The 21,004-nt window shown below is 42.5% G+C and overlaps 1 protein-coding gene across 1 annotated transcript in view; it reads left to right on the top strand.

The window, feature by feature from the left end:
* srrm4 (serine/arginine repetitive matrix 4) overlaps positions 1-21,004 on the top strand; it is a gene marked incomplete at both ends in the record, with an annotated part of 58,277 nt that extends 37,273 nt beyond the window's left edge. Inside the window, 12 exons of the mRNA XM_080853222.1 lie at positions 1,257-1,397; positions 9,641-9,724; positions 9,910-9,987; positions 10,116-10,142; positions 10,284-10,334; positions 13,003-13,089; positions 16,157-16,316; positions 18,676-18,962; positions 19,209-19,388; positions 19,765-19,851; positions 20,275-20,418; positions 20,590-21,004. Coding sequence (XP_080709348.1) covers positions 1,257-1,397; positions 9,641-9,724; positions 9,910-9,987; positions 10,116-10,142; positions 10,284-10,334; positions 13,003-13,089; positions 16,157-16,316; positions 18,676-18,962; positions 19,209-19,388; positions 19,765-19,851; positions 20,275-20,418; positions 20,590-21,004 — 1,741 coding nt within the window. The remainder of the gene's footprint in view (positions 1-1,256; positions 1,398-9,640; positions 9,725-9,909; positions 9,988-10,115; positions 10,143-10,283; positions 10,335-13,002; positions 13,090-16,156; positions 16,317-18,675; positions 18,963-19,208; positions 19,389-19,764; positions 19,852-20,274; positions 20,419-20,589) is intronic.

The following is a 21,004-nucleotide window of genomic DNA, read 5'->3' as shown; positions in this document are numbered from 1 at the left end:
TTAGCTGAGGGCTGAGAAACACACATACAAAATAGCTTTCTACATCTTTACTTTCTATTTATTCTTTCTCAGACCTGTTTCCAACTGTCTGCCTCGACAAAATGAGGAGGGTGAGAGAGAGAGAAGAGAGTGAGAGAGTGAGTGAGAGAGACAGAGAGTGTGAGACAGAGAGAGAGAGAGAGTGTGAGAGATAGATCATCAATAATGAAATGATCATTAAAGCTGCAGTGCAGTATTGCAGTCATGCAGACTTTTCCCAACTAAAATATATTTTTTCAGTTTGCTCATGCAGCCAACGTTTGGGTATGCCAGGAGAAAATGACACTTTAAATCAAGCTGCACATCTTAAATGAAGGCATCAGGCCAAGTACTGTTGCTACATAGTTAATTGGGGAGGCACTGAATTCACTAAGCCTCAGGAAAATATTTCAAGCCACCTGTTTCATTATAAGTTTATTAACTGTGGAGTTACGCAGACACAAATTGAAAAAATGAGTCTTAGATAATTGGGTTTGTTGACCTCAGGTGACTTCTCAAAATGAACGCTGGTCAAGAGAGCTGTAACAGAGTGCTTATTTACAAATTCTCATGACCGGTTACATTGGCCTTACCTCCTTAAGCTTACACAGTACTACAATAGACTACAGCTTTCTGTATCCATCCAGAAGCTTTCAGTCATTTTGTTCAGCTATTACCAACGGCTGTACAACATTACAAGGGCTTTGACATAGAATTCAAACCTGAGTTTTGAATCATGGTAAAATGATTATATTATTTTCTTTATTTTTTAATACAGTCTATTATAGTGACATAAATCGCAACCAAGCTAATAAGGTTGTCAGGCTCTAATCCATTAATATAAATAATACTTTTAGAGAAGAAAAAGAGGAGCATTAGATGGAAGAAATTCAGTACCATCCTCTCTGTGTTAAAGCCTTGGGCTGACGGGCCTGACAACCTCCACATGCTAAATTGATGGCCAGGGTATCTGAGGCATTGAGGCATGCACTGTAAATAAATACTTTCCATTGACACATCATTTGACCCAGGAACCACTGACCTCTAGAATTTTGGAAGAGAGTAAAGAGTTAGCAAAGACAACAAGACCTGAAAAGGAAATGTCTGCTGAAAATCAACTGTTTGTGAGGAAATCAAAAATGGTGCCTTTGCCCAAATGTCCTTTTGAAATACCTGTCATTTCTGCGTTTTTGCACATGGTAACTATTAGAAACCAATGGTTTGTTTTGTCTTCTCAGATCAGAGGCGTCCATCTCTCTACTTCCCAAAGTCAGTGAGAGGACTGTAGAGTCCAAGGAGACTGCGGCGGTTGCCAAACACCAGGACGGACGAGCCAAAAAGAGGGGACGTAAGCACCGCAGCCATCACCGCACTCGCAGGTAAGAGCCCAACGCACAAGGCTCTTTCATAGTGTTCAGCACTAATCTTCTGGCATGCTACCCAGGAGGAGCTGACCCTGGTACAGATTAGGGCCAGAACCATGAGTTAAAAGTTCAGAGTTCAAATTGTTGAAAAGTCACTTGGCATCAGGGCGTAAAAGAAAAGCCAAAACAAGATAAACGTAGTAAGCCAAGGTCATGAAAAGAAAACCCAACAACTTACAGAACCTCAAAGAAAAACAGCAATAATCTCAATTTTCAAAAACACACTTTGAAATGTAGGTCACAGTGTAAAAAAGCAGCATCTGCTCCGTTGAACAGAATGTAAACAGTCTTATCTGCTTTCTGCAGTGTAAACAAAAAGGTGATGCTGAGAATTTAAAGAGGAGCTGAACTAGGCCTTCCCCTACCTTCTTACCTCCACTAAGCGTTTTTACATTTGCAGAGCAAAGAAATAAGAATGGGGCAGTACGTGGCCAGGCGATCAACCCAGCATGTATTTTTCCGAGCGCTGTGGTTCCTCTCATAACTTCAAAGTCTGAGACACAAACAGTCCCAGCTGGAAGCAATCCTGGCTATGTAAAACACACACACACACAAACACAGACTCAGGCATGCGACCGTCCTCTGAAGTGCTATCAGCATCTTAAGCCCCAACATGGAGCACCTCTAGTCAGACTACATTAAAGCAGTGCATAGGCCTTGTCTGTGGTAGAGGAGAGGTAGACAGGCGCGCCTAGGGATAGAAGACCATTTGTCATGCACCAATCACATTTTATCCATAAAGGACTTCTTTTTAACGCAACCTACTATGTATCTTCAGTTGTGGATATCAGCCTTGAAACATCAAATAGCGGCTTGATGCACACGATAAGAGGGAGTTGTTGGTCCTGTGATGATTCGTCCTGCTCTGGGTTCATTTTCTCCTCACCTTGGCTGGTGACAGCTAAAGTAATGGCGGCCATTAGACCCACGTTTGCCAAAGCTTTGCCCTCACGGTCGCAGCGGTCTGTCAGGCGGAGCAACGGAAGGCTAAAAGCCATTCTGACACAAGAACACACACAGATATCTGGATGTACTGAACATGCTGGCTCCACAGAGATAACATACAGAGAGATTTAAGGGTACTTTAGGCAGCGCAGCACGCTACAGTCTGTAGATATCAACCATAGACTTGGAAAAAGAATACTGGATAGAATTGGTGTTCTTCCATGTATGAAACTTCCTACTCTGTTGTATCTATGTCTATGGCTTGGGATCACGATGATGCAAATGACTATGGATAATAAGCCCATGAGTATATCTTATGCCTGTAATCTATTCAACAGTTACGGAATAATCAGTATTGGAAAAATCGTAACATACAGTAGACTCCCCATACCACATTTCACATAGAAGACAGCATTACTGGGAAAAGAAACTCCATTCTATTGTTTCTATTTCATTATATTAACTGACAAGGCTCTTAGTGATTATGACTATGATTATGAGTTACTATTGAGGGATATATGAGGGAAGCTATCGCAGTATATGGCATTCTGAGTACAAGTGTGAATAAACTCAAGAAATCCAATCAATCTCCATATAGAATATACTTTCAGGTATACATCTGGAACTGAAAGTCTGACCATAAAGATTAATGAGTGATGCCATTGTCCTAATTGTGCATGAGGAACGATGGTTACCTATTGAAAAGAAGCTGGGGGTGCAGTATATTTGTTACTGTATGAAAATATGTTCATGCTTAATTATATTATGACAGAGAGTGTCTTTGTGTTATGTTGAAATGGTCAATGGGCTGTGTTTATGTGGCACTTTACTAACCCTCTGCACACAAAGTTATTTTAAAGCCTCCCAATTCAGCCATTCACGAAACCTACCAACTCAGGCACCAATGCAAAATGCAAGCCGGCTTACATTGGTATAATGTTCTTTAGGAGCACTTGAATGTACTGCATCGTTCCTCTAGCACACTTTGGCTGTCCGAAAGAGCCACCCTTGAACCAATTCAATTCAATTCGATTTTATTTGTATAGCGCCATAACAATACAATTGCCTCTAGGCGCTTAACAGAGCCCAGAGCCTGAACCCCCTTAGTGCATGCACAACGGCAACAGGGGCAAGGAAAAACTCCCTGTTGGGCAAGAAGAAACCTTGAGCAGAACCACGGCACATAAGGGGGGACCCATCTGCTTAAGGTCGGCCGGGTGGAGACAGGAAGGTGGGACGGGGGGATTGGAACATGCTATAAGGGAGAGAGAACATTTATGTTAGTAGACAACAATTTCAGAGACAGATAGGGAGATGCATTTGGGCAGTAGATTTAACAGTAGGCAATACAGAAGCCTGCATGTGCATTTAGCCTCTAAACTAACCACTCCCACCAACTGCTGACAACATTGTCCCTTAGCCAGTTGCATGACCTGCAGTCTGTGTGTAGGTTTAGGAAATAAGGTCCATAGTAGTTTTGCACATGACGATGTTTTGAGAACTCACCTGCATGCTCAATACACCGGTGAGTGTGAGCGAGAGAGCGCTGAGGTGGGCGTGGCTGGTGCAGGTCCGGGCTCTGACGTGACAGCTATAGTCCACAACTAAACAACATTACTATCAAAGCAGTGGCAGATAGATACTATAAATAATTTATTTTCCAATCCAATCCACTTTATTTATATAGCACAGTTTAAACTAACACATGGGTTTCCAAAGTGCTGCACACAGGCAAAAACGTGGTTTGTTCCAACAGGATTTCCCTAGTGAAATGAATTTACCCTGCTCAAACAAGCCTAGAAATGTCTTTGGACGCTGATGTTTCCGATAGATTACATCATCTTCATAGTAAAAAACTGGCTGAAAACCATGATTTTCTTTTCATTGCCACTAAAGCTTCATGGAGAGTTTCGCCCATTGCCTGTCCTCAGTTTTTGCCGGTCCACACGGCAACGTAAGGACTGATGTTTTCAGAAGTCATTACTCTGGCACCTTTTTTTAAGAGTGTGTTTCACTCAGGTGTGTATGTACAAGGCCAAAACGCAACAAAACTTTGCAAAACCTCAGTTTTTATCATTGTCATTGGACAGGGCTCAAAAGTACAAGCAAGGACAGGAACTTAGTGCAAGTAAGGTACAGAACAATGCCACTGCACTGAGGCAGCCTTGCAAATGCATGAGTGTAATTTGATGTGGTCCTGGCTTGTGCTATAATGTGATACGACAAAAAGTAGAAGTTCTTCTTAAAAAATAACTCTGTTCCTTTCTCAGTACCCTGGGGATGAAACATAGAAGTTAAGTTTTAGTGGGACTTTTATTGGGCTCAGCTTGACGCATCTTCAATTGCAGAACATTTCCAGGAAATCTGCCAAGGAGTGGAGTTAATGCTGAGGGAAGTAGGTGATACAAAACAAGCAAACAAAAAAACAAACAAAACAAGGCAACCAAATGGTGATTTGGTCCTTTGGGCCCCATTCCACCCTCCGTGTGTGATGATAGGTGTGCTGCAGATCAGATGAAATCTAGTCACTGTCTCTCACTTAGAGTCTTATGGAGGTCTTGGAAAGGATCTCCAGGGTGTGTGTGTGTGTAGGAGGGACTCCTAAGGAGTGACAAAGCCTTCTAATTATCAAGAGAAGTGCTCGCGTTGCCTCTAATCAGCTTTAATGTATTTCAACTACCGGTGGCCCCGACTGCACCCTCCTCCGCCACCATTAGCATATAATCAGTGAAACGGACACATTCTCCAGATCAAGAGCACATTTTCCCTTTACGGGGGGTTAGAGATCTGTTATGATTCTTTAAAGGGAAAGATATCGTGGCTGCTATTTGTCTTTGTCAGCGCCTTGGATAAATCTATTGTGTGGCAGGTTCTTTTGCAGTCGTCGGGACAATGCTACTTCCGAGACTTTTCTGTATTTTTCTTTTGTCACGTTTGATCACATAGGCCTGGAAAAAGAGCTCTCAATTTTGTACGCAGCCATACATCTATGTTCAAAAGCTGTCGTCTCCCTTCCTCCCTTGCCTAAAGAACAGACGCAACAAGACCATCGCATTGTCATATTTAACTCACACTTGTAGTGCCGTTGAGCGGAAATCGATCAGCACCTCTCTTTTAATCTGTTTGGCAAAGCAAAAAAAAGAGGAAAAACTCACAGCACAACACTGATGGCCTTTGAGACTTAATGTGAAGGTTATCCTGAAAAACATCACAAGTCAGATGGCTGGCGAATTTGAGAGGATTAGAGAGATGAAAGGGCGAGTTTGATCCACAGCAACATTTTCTCTGTCAGATGCTGTGCTCCTTTGTGCAGATTATAAATCCCCTCCGCATTCAGCCCACAAACTGCTGAGGAAAAACTCAATTAGCCTGGTGGAGACACACTAAATTGCAGTGAACGAGAGGGCAATCGCGTGTCTGACCTCTGTGTTTTATTTAAATTTGCACACACACTTAAACTTACACTTACATTCCTGGACACACACTAGTGCTTCTTATGGGTACATCCTCTGACAATGCATTAGAGGTTATATTGTACTGCTCTCCGGGAAAAACAGACAAAACAGTGATGTCAATATGATGTCCACATAGTTAATTAAGTGTAACTTTGTATCTCAAGAAAAGGAAATACAGAAAACTTCCTTTACCTCTAAAGCCTCTATAGGCCAAACATGTCCTTTTTATCATATGCATAAGTCCTTCATTCAGTCACACAAACGTGCAGAGCTCGACCACAGTGCTCCTGCTCCTGTCTTGGGCTAATCAAATCTGATTGGGTGATTTTTATTGCTACCCTGTAATTATGGTCATATGCGGCTCATCAGGGCAGCCCATCTAAAAATCTGCGGAAGGTGCGGAGATGTCACACCCAATTGGCCCCTGAGACGTCCGCACAGCGACGAGACTCCGGGGCACATCCGGGTCAGGCCTGGCCCAGAGCTGGCATTTACTGCCGGACTATTTGACAGATCATAAAGCAGAGATGCATGAAATGGCATGAATTAAATAGCACGGACGATTAAACCTTTCATAATATAGGCATGGAACAAAGGAACATAGAAACTGCGATTCCTTTTAAACGGCCGCACAAATACACCAAGTTAATTTTACATGACTTTCGCAGGGCCAGAGGGGTGAGACCTGACTAACGGTGCGAAGCAACATTAAGGTTTTATAGCCATCTTACCGTCTCATTTTCTGATCAGACTTTACATCAAGTGTCCTCAGGCGCTAGGTGCCCAGTACTTAATGAATGTGAATATGCACACTGAACTTCTTGAACAAGTATATATCATCACAAGATGTACTTAATGTTTAAGGTCAGAATCAGGATTAGCATTAGTTGCCTTTAACAACGAATGCTAATATGAGAAGACCTGAGTATCTTTACGTGTGTCAGTGCTGTGTAAACCACAGACCCTGTAAGTATTGTTACTTGGTCTAAATGACCTTCATGTTGGATTAACAATAATTAAAAATGACCTTCATGTTTCACTAATTCTCAAGCCTTTCTGTGATTGCTGTTGAATCCATGTGTCAATATTATCTGTCCTTTTTGGAATATGACACACGGAGTGGATCTGTTCTAGTCCTTGACTTTTCTCTTCTGTAATAACAAGGAAATAACTTGATGATTTTGAGACAAACCATCGACATCTGATGTATCGTAAAACCCGTAAAATCACTTCTGTTTCGGGGTTCATTACAAAAATATCTCGTAGCATAGTTTCATGTCTACAATTAAGTCTGTGTAGGGTTTATGATGTATAGTAAAAAGGATGAAAGGTGCTCATATTGATGAAAACCTCAGGAGCTTACTGGACTTGAACCTGCACTCACAGATGTGGGAGGTGGGTGTTCTAGCAAGGAGGCTAAAACCCATGAGTAATTAAGGAGTCTGGGAGTGAGGTTTCTCACTGTGCAGTACTGTACTCGCTGGTTACCATGACACTCTCATAAAGTGGAAACACATACCTGCAAAAGACTATGGAATGTGTGTGCTGTGTTTCAGTGGCCAGTCTGTCAGTGCTGGCATAGATAATAAAACCTTTGAAACCAGTGCAGGTTTCCTATTAATCATAAAAGCAGTAAATAAATATAAAGTTAATATAATATAAAGTTTTATTATCTATTATAACCGTTCTCTTCAGTTACATTTTTATTTATATTTCTGTGTTTAAACAGGCAGATGAAATTGCTGAAAAAAAAAACCCAAAGCATTTTAAATTCTTTATCATGTTCACATTTTAAATTCTTCAAAATGTTCACCTTTTAATCAACACAAGCCTTTCAAATCAGAAGCAGATCAAACCAGCACTGTGAAATGTTTCTCCGGCTTGACAACCCCTCATTCACTCTGATGCGATGCCCTGATGTGAGCTGATAAAATGTCTTGGAGCATTAAAAAGCACCTCAGGTAGTAATAAATCAATTCCACAATAACATTCCCCTTGATAGTTTTTGAAGGTCAAATTGCCCTCACTATCTCTCCTTTACACAAAGTCATTATAGGATGCCCGTGAATTCCTCATACAGTATCCACACAACCCCACACACACACAACCACACACAACCACACACACACACACACACACACACACACACACACACACACACACACACACACACACACACACACTCTCACACACGCACTCTCACACACACACACACACACACACACACACACACGCACTCTCTCACACAAACACACACAAACACACACACACATACACACACCACACTCACACACACACACACACACTCTCTGAGGCGCCTCTTACCACCTCAGGCTCACACACATACATACACACATTTACAATTACATAATTAACATAGCATTTAAATTGTATCAATAGTAGTCACATTCTCTAGAGTCACATTTATAATATAGTTTCATGCTATATATGATCCTTTTCACATGCACTACATACATTCTCTATATACCCCCTGAATCATAGGGCACCTACAGGCTGAGCTCATGGTCTGTGGTGCTGACAGCTTTTGGAAGCATATTTACGTTGTCTCTGTCTCATTGCAGAGGACACGGGCCGATGCCTACCTCACAGGAGCCCTCTCATTTAATCTGCTCGAAACACCCTCTCCAGGTTTAGCAATAATGCTCATTTTTGACCTCATTATTGTGCCAACAATGCCATCGAAATGATTTATTGAATTGTTCCACCTCCCTCCTCCCCTCTAAATCTCTCTCTCTCTCTCTCTCTGTCTCTCTCTCTCTCTCTCTCGCTCTCTCTCTCTCTCTTTCTGTCTCTATCTTTCTGCCTCTCTTCTCCACTCTCTCACTCTCTCACTCGCTCTCTTTCTACCTGAAAAGGCCAATTTATTAAGGCTTGGAAAGGCGAGAGAGCCGTATTGCACATTGACAAAAGCATCTTGAGAATGTGGTCATCCTATCAGCATCAAAAGCTCAGGGCAGCTCATCAGGCTGGAGCGGGCTTACAGCACATACAGTACACAAGTCAAGGATGAACCAAAATGCAGAACCGCCTGTAAATAATGCTATCAATGTTGAGTAGCTATCAACCTTTCTGGAGTAGGCCTACTAGTTCTTTGTACCGGTAGCATTTTTTTCTGAATAAGGGGACAGTGTTACAGAGAGTCAGGATGATGATTTAATCTTTCAGATTAATTCCAGATTATTTTTCCAGTAACAAAATAACGTCTTTTGTTGACATGAAGGCTTGACATGTTGGATTAACAATAATTAAAAATGTTCATGTTTCCCTAATTCTCAAGCCTTTTTGTGATTGCTGTTGAATCCATGTGTCAATATTATCTGTCCTTTTTGGAATATTACACAGGGAGTGGATCTGCGTTAGTCCTTTACTTTTCTCCTCTGTAATCACAAGGAACTTGATGATTTTGAGACCAAACCGTTAACATCTAATGTATCGTAAAACCCCTCATTAATCACTTCTGTTTGGGGTTCATTACACAATATATCTTGTAGCATAGTTTCACGTCTACAATTAGGTCTGTGTAGGGTTTATGCTGTACTGTATAGTAAAAAGGACGAAAAGTGCCCGTATTGATGAAAACCTCTGGAGCTACGTATTTCAATTAATGAGGATACATTTTTTTACATTCAAAAGTAACCTCTCCTGAAGTCTGTTAGATATTTTCATGTGAACAGCACCCAACAGCGTTTGCATTGAGACACACAAGCCACTGCATCCTTGAAAAGATTTCCACCACACAATAATTTTGCCTCCTTTTTTTTCTTCTCTCACTCACAGTGTGTCTTTTGATGGTGATATTTCACCCCGGCCTAAGAGAAAGAAAAAGAAGAAGAAGTCGGAACGCAAGCGGAAGAGGGAGAGGTCAGTTGAGGAGATGAATGGATGTTCCCCGAGGTCACTGTGTGCGGTCAACCGCTGTCGGAGCCTTTTGAATTTCATTTCCAAATCTAATGGCACAACATTCAGAGGCCACCTCCGTAGTGGAATCGCAAAGACACGTTTGAGAGCAAAGGGTCGGTTAGTAAGAGCGCATTCTTTGTCCGCAGGGCTCCGTCGTGCAGCCCCTCGCCAGTGAGGAGGAAGAAGAAGAAGAAGAAGAGCTCAAGGAAGAGAAAGCAGCACAGGTATGTATCATTAGGTCTGTAGAGATGTGAAGGCTTATGGACATGATGGAGAGGAGGATTTTCACGTGGAATATTGCAGTGTGTTAAAAATGATGGGCTCATTCATGTCTTTTTTTTTCAACTCCTAGAACTGCATCGAAAAAAAGAAAGCACAGGTATGTTTTTCAAACTATTTTTCACTGTATAAATGTTTTATTTATTATTTAATATATACTAAATGTATAAATTCTAATCATTATGGAACGCTCTAACTATGACAGTAAAATATTAATTTTAAATGTATGTTGATTTTTCAGCTCCTCAACCCCCAAACATAAGAGGAAGGAGGACAGGAAGCACAAAAAAAGGTTGGTGATGACAGGTTCCTCAAACCCAAGCAAGATCACACGCACAGAACATCAGTTTGTTCAAATTAAAAGAGCTCTCCTTCCTCATGGTCTTAACACTTTTACACTGTTACAGGTTCTTAACGCTTTTACACTGTTACAAGTTCTTAACACTGTGACACCTTTACAAGTTCTTAACACTATTACACTGTTACAAGTTCTTAACACTGTAACACTGTAAGAAGTTCTTAACACTGTTACACAGACCTTGGTGTGTTTTAACCAAACCATGTAACATGAATTACACATGTGAAAGAGGACCTCGGTACTCACATAACCCTGGCCCTAGCCCTCATCATCTCAATCTGACCTTATTATATGCAAGCACACAGTATCAGTGTGCTGTTTCTCTTTAATCCTTCGTATAAACCACAGTGTTCAATGATGTTAATATACCGTAACGGTGTCTAGGCTATGTAATATAAAGTCAAACACTGCATTTGTCCCCCAATGCTCCCCTGCCCCAGCTGCACTGTGACACACACTCTCTCTCTGCTGGCCCCACTCACTACTGTCTGCCTACTACACACTCTTTGGCAAGATACACACTGTCTCTCTCTGCTGGCCCCACTCACTACTGTCTGCCTACTACACACTCTTTGGCAAGATACACACTGTCTCTCTCTGCTGGCCCCACTCACTACTGTCTGCCTACTACACACTCTTTGGCAAGATACACACTGTCTCTCTCTGCTGGCCCCACTCACTACTGCCTGCCTACTACACACTCTTTGGCAAGATACACACTGTCTCTCTCTGCTGGCCCCACTCACTACTGTCTGCCTACTACACACTCTTTGGCAAGATACACACTGTCTCTCTCTGCTGGCCCCACTCACTACTGTCTGCCTACTACACACTCTTTGGCAAGATACACACTCTCTCTCTCTCTGCTGGCCCCACTCACTACTGTCTGCCTACTACACACTCTTTGGCAAGATTAGAGCTGCAGTATAAGGACACATAGAGCTCCCTCCCTCTCTCTCTCCCTCTTTCTCTCTCTCTCTCCCTCTTTCTTTCTCTGTCTCTCTCTCCCTCTTTCTCTCTCTCTCTCCCTCTTTCTTTCTCTCTGTCTCTCTCTCTCTCTCACTCTCTTTCTCTCTCTCTCCCTCTTTCATTCTCTCTGTCTCTCTCTCTCACTCTCTCTCTCTCTCTCCCTCTTTCTCTCTCTCTCCCTCTTTCTTTCTCTCTGTCTCTCTCTCTCACTCTCTCTCTCTCCCTCTTTCTTTCTCTCTGTCTCTCTCTCTCACTCTCTCTCTCTCTCCCTCTTTCTTTCTCTCTGTCTCTCTCTCTCTCTCCCTCTTTCTCCCTCTTTCTTTCTCTCTGTCTCTCTCCCTCTTTCTTTCTCTCTGTCTCTCTCCCTCTCCCTCTCACTCACTCTCTCTCTCTCTCCCTCTCTCTCTCTCTCCCTCTTTCTTTCTCTCTGTCTCTCCCCCTCTCTTTCTCTCTCTCTCTCTCTCTCACTCTCTCTCTCTCTCTCTCTCTCTCTCTCTCTCTCTCTCTCTCTCTCTCTCTCCCTCTCTCTTTCTCAAATTCAAATTCAATTCAAAAGGAGCTTTATTGGCATGACCATAGCGTTGTAAAGTATTGCCAAAGCATTTGGTTTGGATATATAAAAATTATTACATAAACAATACATATATAAGTTCTCTCTCACACACTCTTTGGAGCCTTTCTGCCTAGTGCTTCTGGTGTAGAATGGAATTCTTCAGATAACACTAGGGGTTGGAAGACAGCAGATTTCTCTCTCGTTTTTGTGTGTGTGTGTGTGCCACTGAACCACGAGATAGGAGTGTGCACCAGTGTCAGTGAAAGTGTGTGTGTTTGTCAAGTGTGTGTGTGTCAATTGTGTGTGTGTGTGTGTGTGTGTGTGTGTGTGTGTGTGTGTGTGTGTGTGTTGTGTGTGTGTGTGTGTGTGTGTGTGTGCGTGAATGAATGTGTATGCGTGAGGATGTGTGTGAGAAAGAGTGAGCGTGAGAAAGAAAGTGAGTGAGAAACATAAACCAATTTCATGCCTTGAGCAGGATACACATATAGCTCTGCTGAGGTGATCCACAGTGCTCCTCACCCAGCACACTTTCAGGAGCTTTGGGTGTGTGTGTGGGTGTGTGCGTGTGTGAGTGTACATGTGTCTGTGTCTGTGTGTGTGCATGTGCGTGTGTGTGTGCGCTCGCCTTTGTGTGTGCATGTGTGTGTGCATGTGTGTGCGTGCATTCTCTATCAAATGCCAGGCTCTCGGCCTCTCCCGCCCTGGCCTTTGGCTGTCTCTATTTCTGTCTCGGTCGGTGGAAATGCCACTGAAAACGTTATCAAGGTGAACTGTGTTTTAGTTATGTAAACATTCCCTGTGCTCCAGAATTTTAAATTCAAGTGGCTCTTTCTACACATTTCATATTTCGAAATGTATCCGCCGGCACTTGAATACTGAATACTGTGATCAGTGCTGTTGAGTTTTTCTGTATGTCACTGAAGGAAACACCATAATGAAAGGCTGGCCAGACAATGATTAGAATTGCTTTCCATAGCATCAGTTGTGTGTCTCTTTACTATGTTCACTGTTTATTTGATTTTGGGGTGAAGTTGTGTGTTTTTTTTCTCTCTCTTCCTTCCTCCGGCACTTGCTGTGCAGGTCACGGAGCCATACCCATCGGAGACGACGTCACGCAAGGTCAGGAGCAGAGGGGTCCACCTGGAATATATCCAGCTCTGACAGCAGGTGAGAGAGAGGTAGAGGGAGATGGAGAGAGAGAGAGAGATGGAGAGGGAGAGAGGAAGGGAGATGTAGAGGGAGAGAGATGGAGTGAAGAGAGAGAGAGATAAGGATGCAGGGAGGGAGAGAGATGGAGAGGGAGAGAGATAGGGATAGGGAGAGAAGGGGCAGAGAGAGAGAGTAATGGTGTGGGAGAGAGAGAGATATTAAGGTAGAGGGATCAAGGGAAGATGGAGAGGTGGAGGGATAGGGAGGGGTCAAAAGAAAAGGGCAAGTAAAGAGAGTGATACAGAAAGAATGGTAGAGAGACAGAAAGAGAGATGAGAAAAAGGAGAGGTAGAAAGAGAGGAAAGACTCACAGAGATGGAGTGCCAAAGACCGTAAATAGGAAGGGGGATATGACCTATAGGAAGAGGGACAGAGCAGCAAGAAATGCAGCCACAGGGAGTGATAAAGATCAGAAATAGGAAGATGGAGATGAGTGACACACACACACACACACACACATACACACACACACACACACACACACACACACACACACACACTCACACACACACACACACACACACACACACACACACTCACTCACTCACTCACTCACTCACTCACTCACTCACTCACTCACTCACTCACTCACTCACTCACTCACTCACTCACTCACTCACTCACTCACTCACTCACTCACTCACTCACTCACTCACACACACACACACACTCACACACACACATACACAGAGCCCAGATGAATGTGGGCCTCCTCGCCCTCCTCCTCTGTGACTGTGATTGTGGAGGGTGGGGAGGCTGGTTCATCAGTGCCTCACAGTACAAGCCAGACCAGGACCCAAGATTAGTGAGACCTGAATAACAATGACACTGTAGCAACCAACGCCACAGCAACATGGCTACAGTATTGGGGACCAGTGCAAGGGAGATTTTAGGAACCCCCACACTTTAAATCTCTTTCTTGCAGTAAGACCTGTAATCATGCTAATTCCATACACAGCCATTGTCATGCAACTGACAGCATCACCTTAGGCTGGTATGGTATCTGACATTATGAGAGATGTTATGACAGTAACCAAGTGTGGCATGACACTGGGAACATTCATTCATCAATTCATCCATTCTTTCATTCATTTATTCATTCCTTCATTCATTCATTCATTCATTCATTCATTCATTCATTCGTTCAGAGATCATCTTTTTTAGCACAGAAGGAGTGGCTACTCATGCTTCGAATTGAAATAATTTAAGCCAGAGATGATTGCCTTAGAATCCTCCATTATGAGCTGATGTTCCCAGGATTATGTGACAGAGGAAATCATTACAGAGAGGAAATGCTGAACGGCATCTCAGGTCGAAACGAGAGCCCATTGTGGCGGGACAACTTTTCATCTCCAATTCTCAGGGTTGATACCCCCCAGCAAACAATTGCAAATTAAATGGCCCTTTTTCCACCATCGCATGATCGCTGCGTTCCCTCGGCGTGGAGTGCAATCTCTCTGTGTTTGGGGGAAGCTAGTGTATTTTTTTGGGGGGGGGGTGAAGGGGAGCTGTGGCATCGATGTCTTGAGATAGACTTGTTGCTCAGGCAGACCTTGGATCTTGTTTTCTCTGCCACTGAGTGCTGGTAAAGACTGTGTGCTCGCTCTCGTGCCAGAATGGTGCCACAGGCCCTGGCAGACCTTCGATGAAGCTTGATTTCTTGCTTCACCCAGGCTTGGCAGGGAGGGTGTTTGAACACTCTCCCATGTCCCGGGGCAGGTGGATGGATGGGTTTGGCCGTCTCTCCCCCCTTGTCCCTTCAAGATGCTGGATAAGGCCCTCTGTTTTGACACCTCCTACCCCGCTCTACAGCGCTCTGAAGGTTGGGCCAGGTGTGATTTCACTCTGTGCCAACCGGCGCCATGGCCTCTAGATTCCTCCTTTTCTCTCCCGCCCTGATCCTGGAGTCATAATATAAAATATTATATATATCATCATCAATATTATTATTTATTATCATTTATTATTCAGCTCTTCAGAATGTTGCAAAAAGTTCCTTTTGAATTGAATGGGCCATTCCAATGTTTGGAGATCTGATATTTTAAAAATATCAGCAAAATGTAATGACTGCTGCCATTGGCGACGGGATTTGTTCTAATTTACACATTGCTACACTCTATTATGTTGTTAAGAACTATTTGCGTGAAAAATAGTTTTTTCCCCAGCGGAAGCCAGGAAAATGGCAACAAAATTACTAACAAAGAGATATTTTGGAGAAATGTCTTTTATAATTTTGGCAAGTAACCGTATTATCCTCTGCTGCATGTCAGGCTCCTGTTCGTCCTGTCTGGATTTATTTTCCGATACTGACTGACAGATTATATATTATCCCTTACATGTTACAATATATAATATCACGCTTCATGACACTTCATTTCTGCTGTGGGCTTTCTCTTCCATCGTGATCCAGGATTCAAATAACACAAAATATATCATACATGTATATTTTACATATTATTATGTACCATACTGTGTAATATTTCATTCTATGATATTTCATTTTAGCTATGGGGAAAATAAGTTAAAGCATTTTTGTCTGTGTCATTGTCCTACATATCAACACAGAATACCATATAGTCTAAGCTATACTATATATATGTATACAGGGTAAATTTGGTATTTTGGTTACACATGGTTTGACCTCAGTCTTTGGGGAATGACTGCATTTGTGTGATTCAGGGGCATTCTAAACCATTTTCAAATTATGTACGAGGGATTCAGCACATTGATGTGTTGGCATTTGTCACAACTGAAATTGTGACACGTTGATGAAACAATTTATGCAGCTTTCGTCAAGAAAACAATTGTGTCAGACTTACATAACCAGTGATTCAGGGGAAATCCTCTTTTAGCTTTTCAGGGAAATAACTTGCTTAAATCTTTGATTGCACAGACAATTGCAAAACAAAAAATATCACAAACAAATTAAAATGTCAATAGTAATATACTGTCCCTTAAAAAAAAACTACTGCATGATGGGTAACACTCAGCCACTAACCCAACCGTCCTCTCACTGTGTCTCCAGGCATCATCTCCACGCATCAGATCCATTCCAGCCGAATCCAGCCGGCCTGGGGGACAGCCGCCATCTGGACGCCAACCAAAGAGCTTTAGACTGGGGGACAGCAGTCCAGTTAGCCAGTAAAACATCCCCTCATTTCAGCTGCAGTACCTCAGACAGCACCGTAAGTGTCACTGAATGCCATTCAAATGCCTCACCTCTGAAGCACTGGTCAACAGCCCGGAGAGAGAAAGCAAGAAAGAGGAAGAGAAAGAGAGAGAGAGAGAGAGAGAGAGAGAGAGAGAGAGAGAGAGAGAGAGAGGGGTTGACTTTGACACCAAGTGACACTAACCTGAAAAGGCTTTAGAGGTCCAAATGCATCCAGATTCAGTAGTAGGCCAATCACCTACAAGACGCTGTAGTTCAAAAAGAATGGCATTCCAAGCTACATTTTTAACAACCTTTTGCACAAGTGCATCTCAAGTGTATTGCACCCACAGAGAGAAAGAGAAAGAGAGAGAGAGAGAGAGAGAGAGAGAGCAATTAGAGAAATAGACTGACGAGAGAGAGAAATTAAGTGAACAGAAGTTAATTTTTAACCATTTTATATGGTGTGGCCATTTCTGCTGTTCATTTTGTTGCTCCTCAGTTGAAACTGTTTTTCTGTTAAGTCATTGTTTTGTGCTTGCTGAAGCATGAAATACGTTTAAGTTCTTTCAAGCAATCATTAAAGTATGCTAATTACATTCTCAGATGTTTTTAATCAGGACCTACAGTTGGTAATTGAAATGCAACAAACTGTTCTTTGAAGCATTTCTTGCATACCAGCTCTCAAAAAAATTAGCTGTCAGCATTCTCCCGTAATCCCATCTGGTGGTAAAATGGAAGGGATATTTATTGTTATAATTTGGATTTTCGAGATTAATTCAATGCCTCGTCTAGCAAATTCTCTGGACACTTAGAACCTGAAACCTTAAATGCCTTCAATTGTGGCAGTATTAAACATTGCATTATTACATTACTTAATCCAGATGAAATTGGATGACTGCGTCTTTTGGTACAGTTGAGTCATGCAAAGAATTTGAAATGGATAATGTGAGATCCATGGGGCATTTGTCAGATGAGTACAGCTCATTAATAAATGCATGTCCATGTTTAGATTAAGTTTACCAGTAAATGTTCCAAGTTATATTTGTCAACAAAGATCTACAAAGAGAAATAGGTGGGTATGGAACTTCAATGGATACAAAATATTTTGTGTTTAGTAGTTTGGTCCCCCCCCACCCCAATACTGACCACCAATTATCTTAAGTAGTAATTATTGTAGTTATCACAATACAATGGTACTTATTTTAGTAATCACACACACACATAGTAAACATACGTCAAGAAGTACTATACGTTTTCAAGTAGACTTGACACTGATGTGAAGGGAATATGGGATCATTTGAACATGTAAGTAATACTTCTTGACAAAACCAGCTAGTTACACGGATCCTACATCCCAGTTCATAAGAGAAATTATTCAAATAGTCAAAGCCAAAAGTTTGATCAAAATACAAAACAGTCTATAAAGTTTTTTTTTCTTCTCACATATTGAATCAGCTGTGTACACATTAGGTTTTGGAACATTTGGACATGTTAATATATAAAACAATACTATTATATTTTTTAAAATAGTGTTATTTGTACCAGTGGCATTCATTTAAAGTCTTTAGTTCACTACAAAAGTCATTTTCATACAGTCAGAAGTAATAAAAAGGAAATAAAGACGCCAAAGCTGGGCGGTGTGGCTCTGGGTTTGAAGAGAGGGTTATTGTCTTTTTCTTGTAACTTACACGTCTGATCAATCACTTATGTTGCCCGCTCTTCCTTTTTTCTTACACCTTACCTACTTAAGGAGGAAATCTTGATTGGTAAGTCGATGCCCTCCGCAGACTTAGGGGTTTACTAAAGGTCGCTGGAGGATACTTAAGCTCTTCTTGCAGGGGAAAAAAAGCTCAAAATGTCGTTTTTATGTTTCTTTCTCTCTGAAGGCTTCCTTAGTTAGAGTGAAGATATTTCTCTTTGTCTACAATCCTTTTCATTTGGACACATACCCATTTTGTGATGTTTGGTCAATGTTCTTTAAAAAAGGAGACTTTAATGGGCCTTTGTCTTTATTTGGGGGTTTCCTTTCTTTCAACATAAAGCAGTTTATTGTTTACACACTTTCTTTTCATGTTCTCTTGTTTATTTCTTCTGTAGTTTCTTTTAGTAATTATGGTTATGTTCTAATATTCTAAGTTTGAATCTTCTCTTTCTGTAGGATTATTTATTTCATGATATTTTCCCAGTTTATTCGCATGTGACAAAATTTGCATGAAGTTTTTTTTTTTTATCTCTCTTAAGTTCTCTGTCCCCGAAAAGAAATATTTTTTTCTCTGTGTTTTGTAGGGAAATACGTTCCTTTGGTAGACTACTCACAGTGAATCATGCAGGTAACTGCCTAAACCTGTCGCTGATGTTTCCTTAAGTAAACCTCCATTGTTGTCTGATTGCAGATTTCGCGGTCAAAGCCTGGAGGTGAGGTTGTGCATGATGGGAGCGTCCTCCACAACACGCTGCCCAATCAGAACAAAATGCCGCAGGATTACGATTCGGGCAATGACACTTCCTCGCCGCCGTCGTCTAAAACGGGCGTCTCGAGGTCAAACGTCTGCAGGGTCCAGTCAGTCCTGGGGCGCGTAGATGGGGACAGCGCGTCCGACTCGGGGAACTCGGTGACCAGCTACGTCTCGCTGTGCAAGCTGGCCAAGAGCACGTCCTCCTCCCTCTGCAACACGAAGAAGTGAGCTGAGCAACACATCCCTCACAGAGCTCTTGCCTTATATCTCATCTATCTCTATGTGTTTGCCCCTTATTCCTGGCCTTGTCTGAAATCAGGCTGTCTTAATCAGAGGGCTTACAGCTCAAGGGCCTTCTTTTTGGGTAGTAGTGCTGTATTGTAGTCTTTTGTATTCTCTTATTTTGTGTTGTATTGAAGGTTGTCTCAGTCAGATGCCCCATATCAGTCATTCCATGACCATGTTCACAGAGAGGAGAGATCTGCCGTATGGAAGGAAGCCCAGCGGGTGTTCAGCAGCAGTCTGACCCCTCTGAGAGAGCACCACAGAACCAGGTCCCTCAGCAGTGCCAGCAGATCCCCTTCTTCGGCCAGCTCCCGCTTCTCAGGCTCCTACCACTCCAGAAGTCTATCCAGATCCTCTGGGAGGAGGTAAGTCGTCTTTTCTTAAGCACTAAATATTATACTGTGTTATTTATCTATTTATCAAATATTATACCATTTATATCATGTTTTGTGGTAAATTGTACGTCCTCTTCTGTATATTTAACATGTCTTTGAGTGACCTGCTTGACAATAAACCAATTTCTAAGTCTAATTATGATTATAAAGTATTATTGTAGCAATTATATAATAACATAATGTATAATAATCATGTTATATTCTCATTTCAGAGAGCTGAGTGTGTTTACTGTTGTAATTGTTGAACTATGTTATTGCATCATGTTACTGTACAAGTGTAAATTTGACAGCCTGCTACTTTGATACTATCACACTCTTAATCATAATGTTGACTATTTGTCGCAAGGTCATACTCCCGGTCGTCGGGTTACTCTGTGGACTCCAGGGAGGGGAGTGTGTTCAGTGACAGACTCTCCAAATACTCCCCCAGCAGGTGACCACAGCTAGTCTTACCGATGACTCACTATCTCAAGCACCTAATGACACCAGATACTACTGGTACTCATTACTTGATGCACACTGAACTACCAGTAATACGTATTACAAAACAGTTTAGCTTGTCAGGCATCTCTGGAATTTTGTTTTTATATATAATGTTTTACAATAAATTGGAGTTTATCAATGTTTAATTTTGTATGCCGTGCTTGTAGTCAAAGTTTACACCAAACGGCATTATAAAGTAAGGTATTAAATTTGTTGGCATTGAATGTCTTCATTTTGATAATCGTGGTATGGTAAGATGGTGTGGTATGGTATGGTAACCTCACTGTTAAGTGTTATCACAAATGTATCGCATAAGATGTTCTGTGATCCCTACAGTGTGTCACAGCATGCTATTCTTCTCCTTGCTCAAAAGGGATCAGGAACGGAGTAAGGACCGCAGTCCCAGTGAGAAACGGTGTAAGCATGGCAAGAGGAGGCGTAGGAGGAAGTCCTACTCCCCCATGCGGAAGAGGAGGAGAGATTCACCCAGTCATCTTGAAGCTCGGAGAATCACCAGGTGAGTTTTCTTCAGCTTCAGACTCTAACAAAGTCTACAGAAAATGCAGCCCTGTTTGATCATTCAATTGAGAATATGACATGAACACTGCTTAACCCTTTGGTGCCACCACGAAAAAGTCCTTATCAATCACTGACTGATCTCTCTGTATTCCATTCTCACCTCTGCCAGTGCCAGGAAGAGGCCCATTCCCTACTTCCGGCCTAGCCTGTCATCCTGCAGTCGCTCCACCAGCGTGTCCTCCTTGACCAGCTTCTTCGGCATCATTCGCAACGCCAGCAGGAGCCGGAGTCGAAGTCACAGTCACAGCTGTAGCCGCAGCCGGAGCAGGAGGCGGAGTTGGAGTCGGAGTCGGAGTCGGAGTCGGAGTCGGAGTCGGAGTCGGAGTCGGAGTCGGAGTCGGAGTCGGAGTCGGAGTCGGAGTCGGAGCCACAGCTGCAGTTACTCCAGTTACCGTAGCTACAGACGTAGCTCTTCATGGGACTCCATGCGTGGCAGTAGAAGTCGGAGCCGTACTCGGAGTCGGACCCGCAGCCGAAGCAGGAGCTACGACTCGCTAGGGAGCTACAACAGGGGTCGTCGCTAG

This window comes from Sprattus sprattus (assembly GCF_963457725.1).
Source record: "Sprattus sprattus genome assembly, chromosome: 15".
In the NCBI taxonomy this organism is placed as follows: domain Eukaryota; kingdom Metazoa; phylum Chordata; class Actinopteri; order Clupeiformes; family Clupeidae; genus Sprattus; species Sprattus sprattus.
The sequence above is the reverse complement of the archived record's forward strand: the minus strand, read 5'-3'. Positions and strand labels throughout refer to the sequence as shown.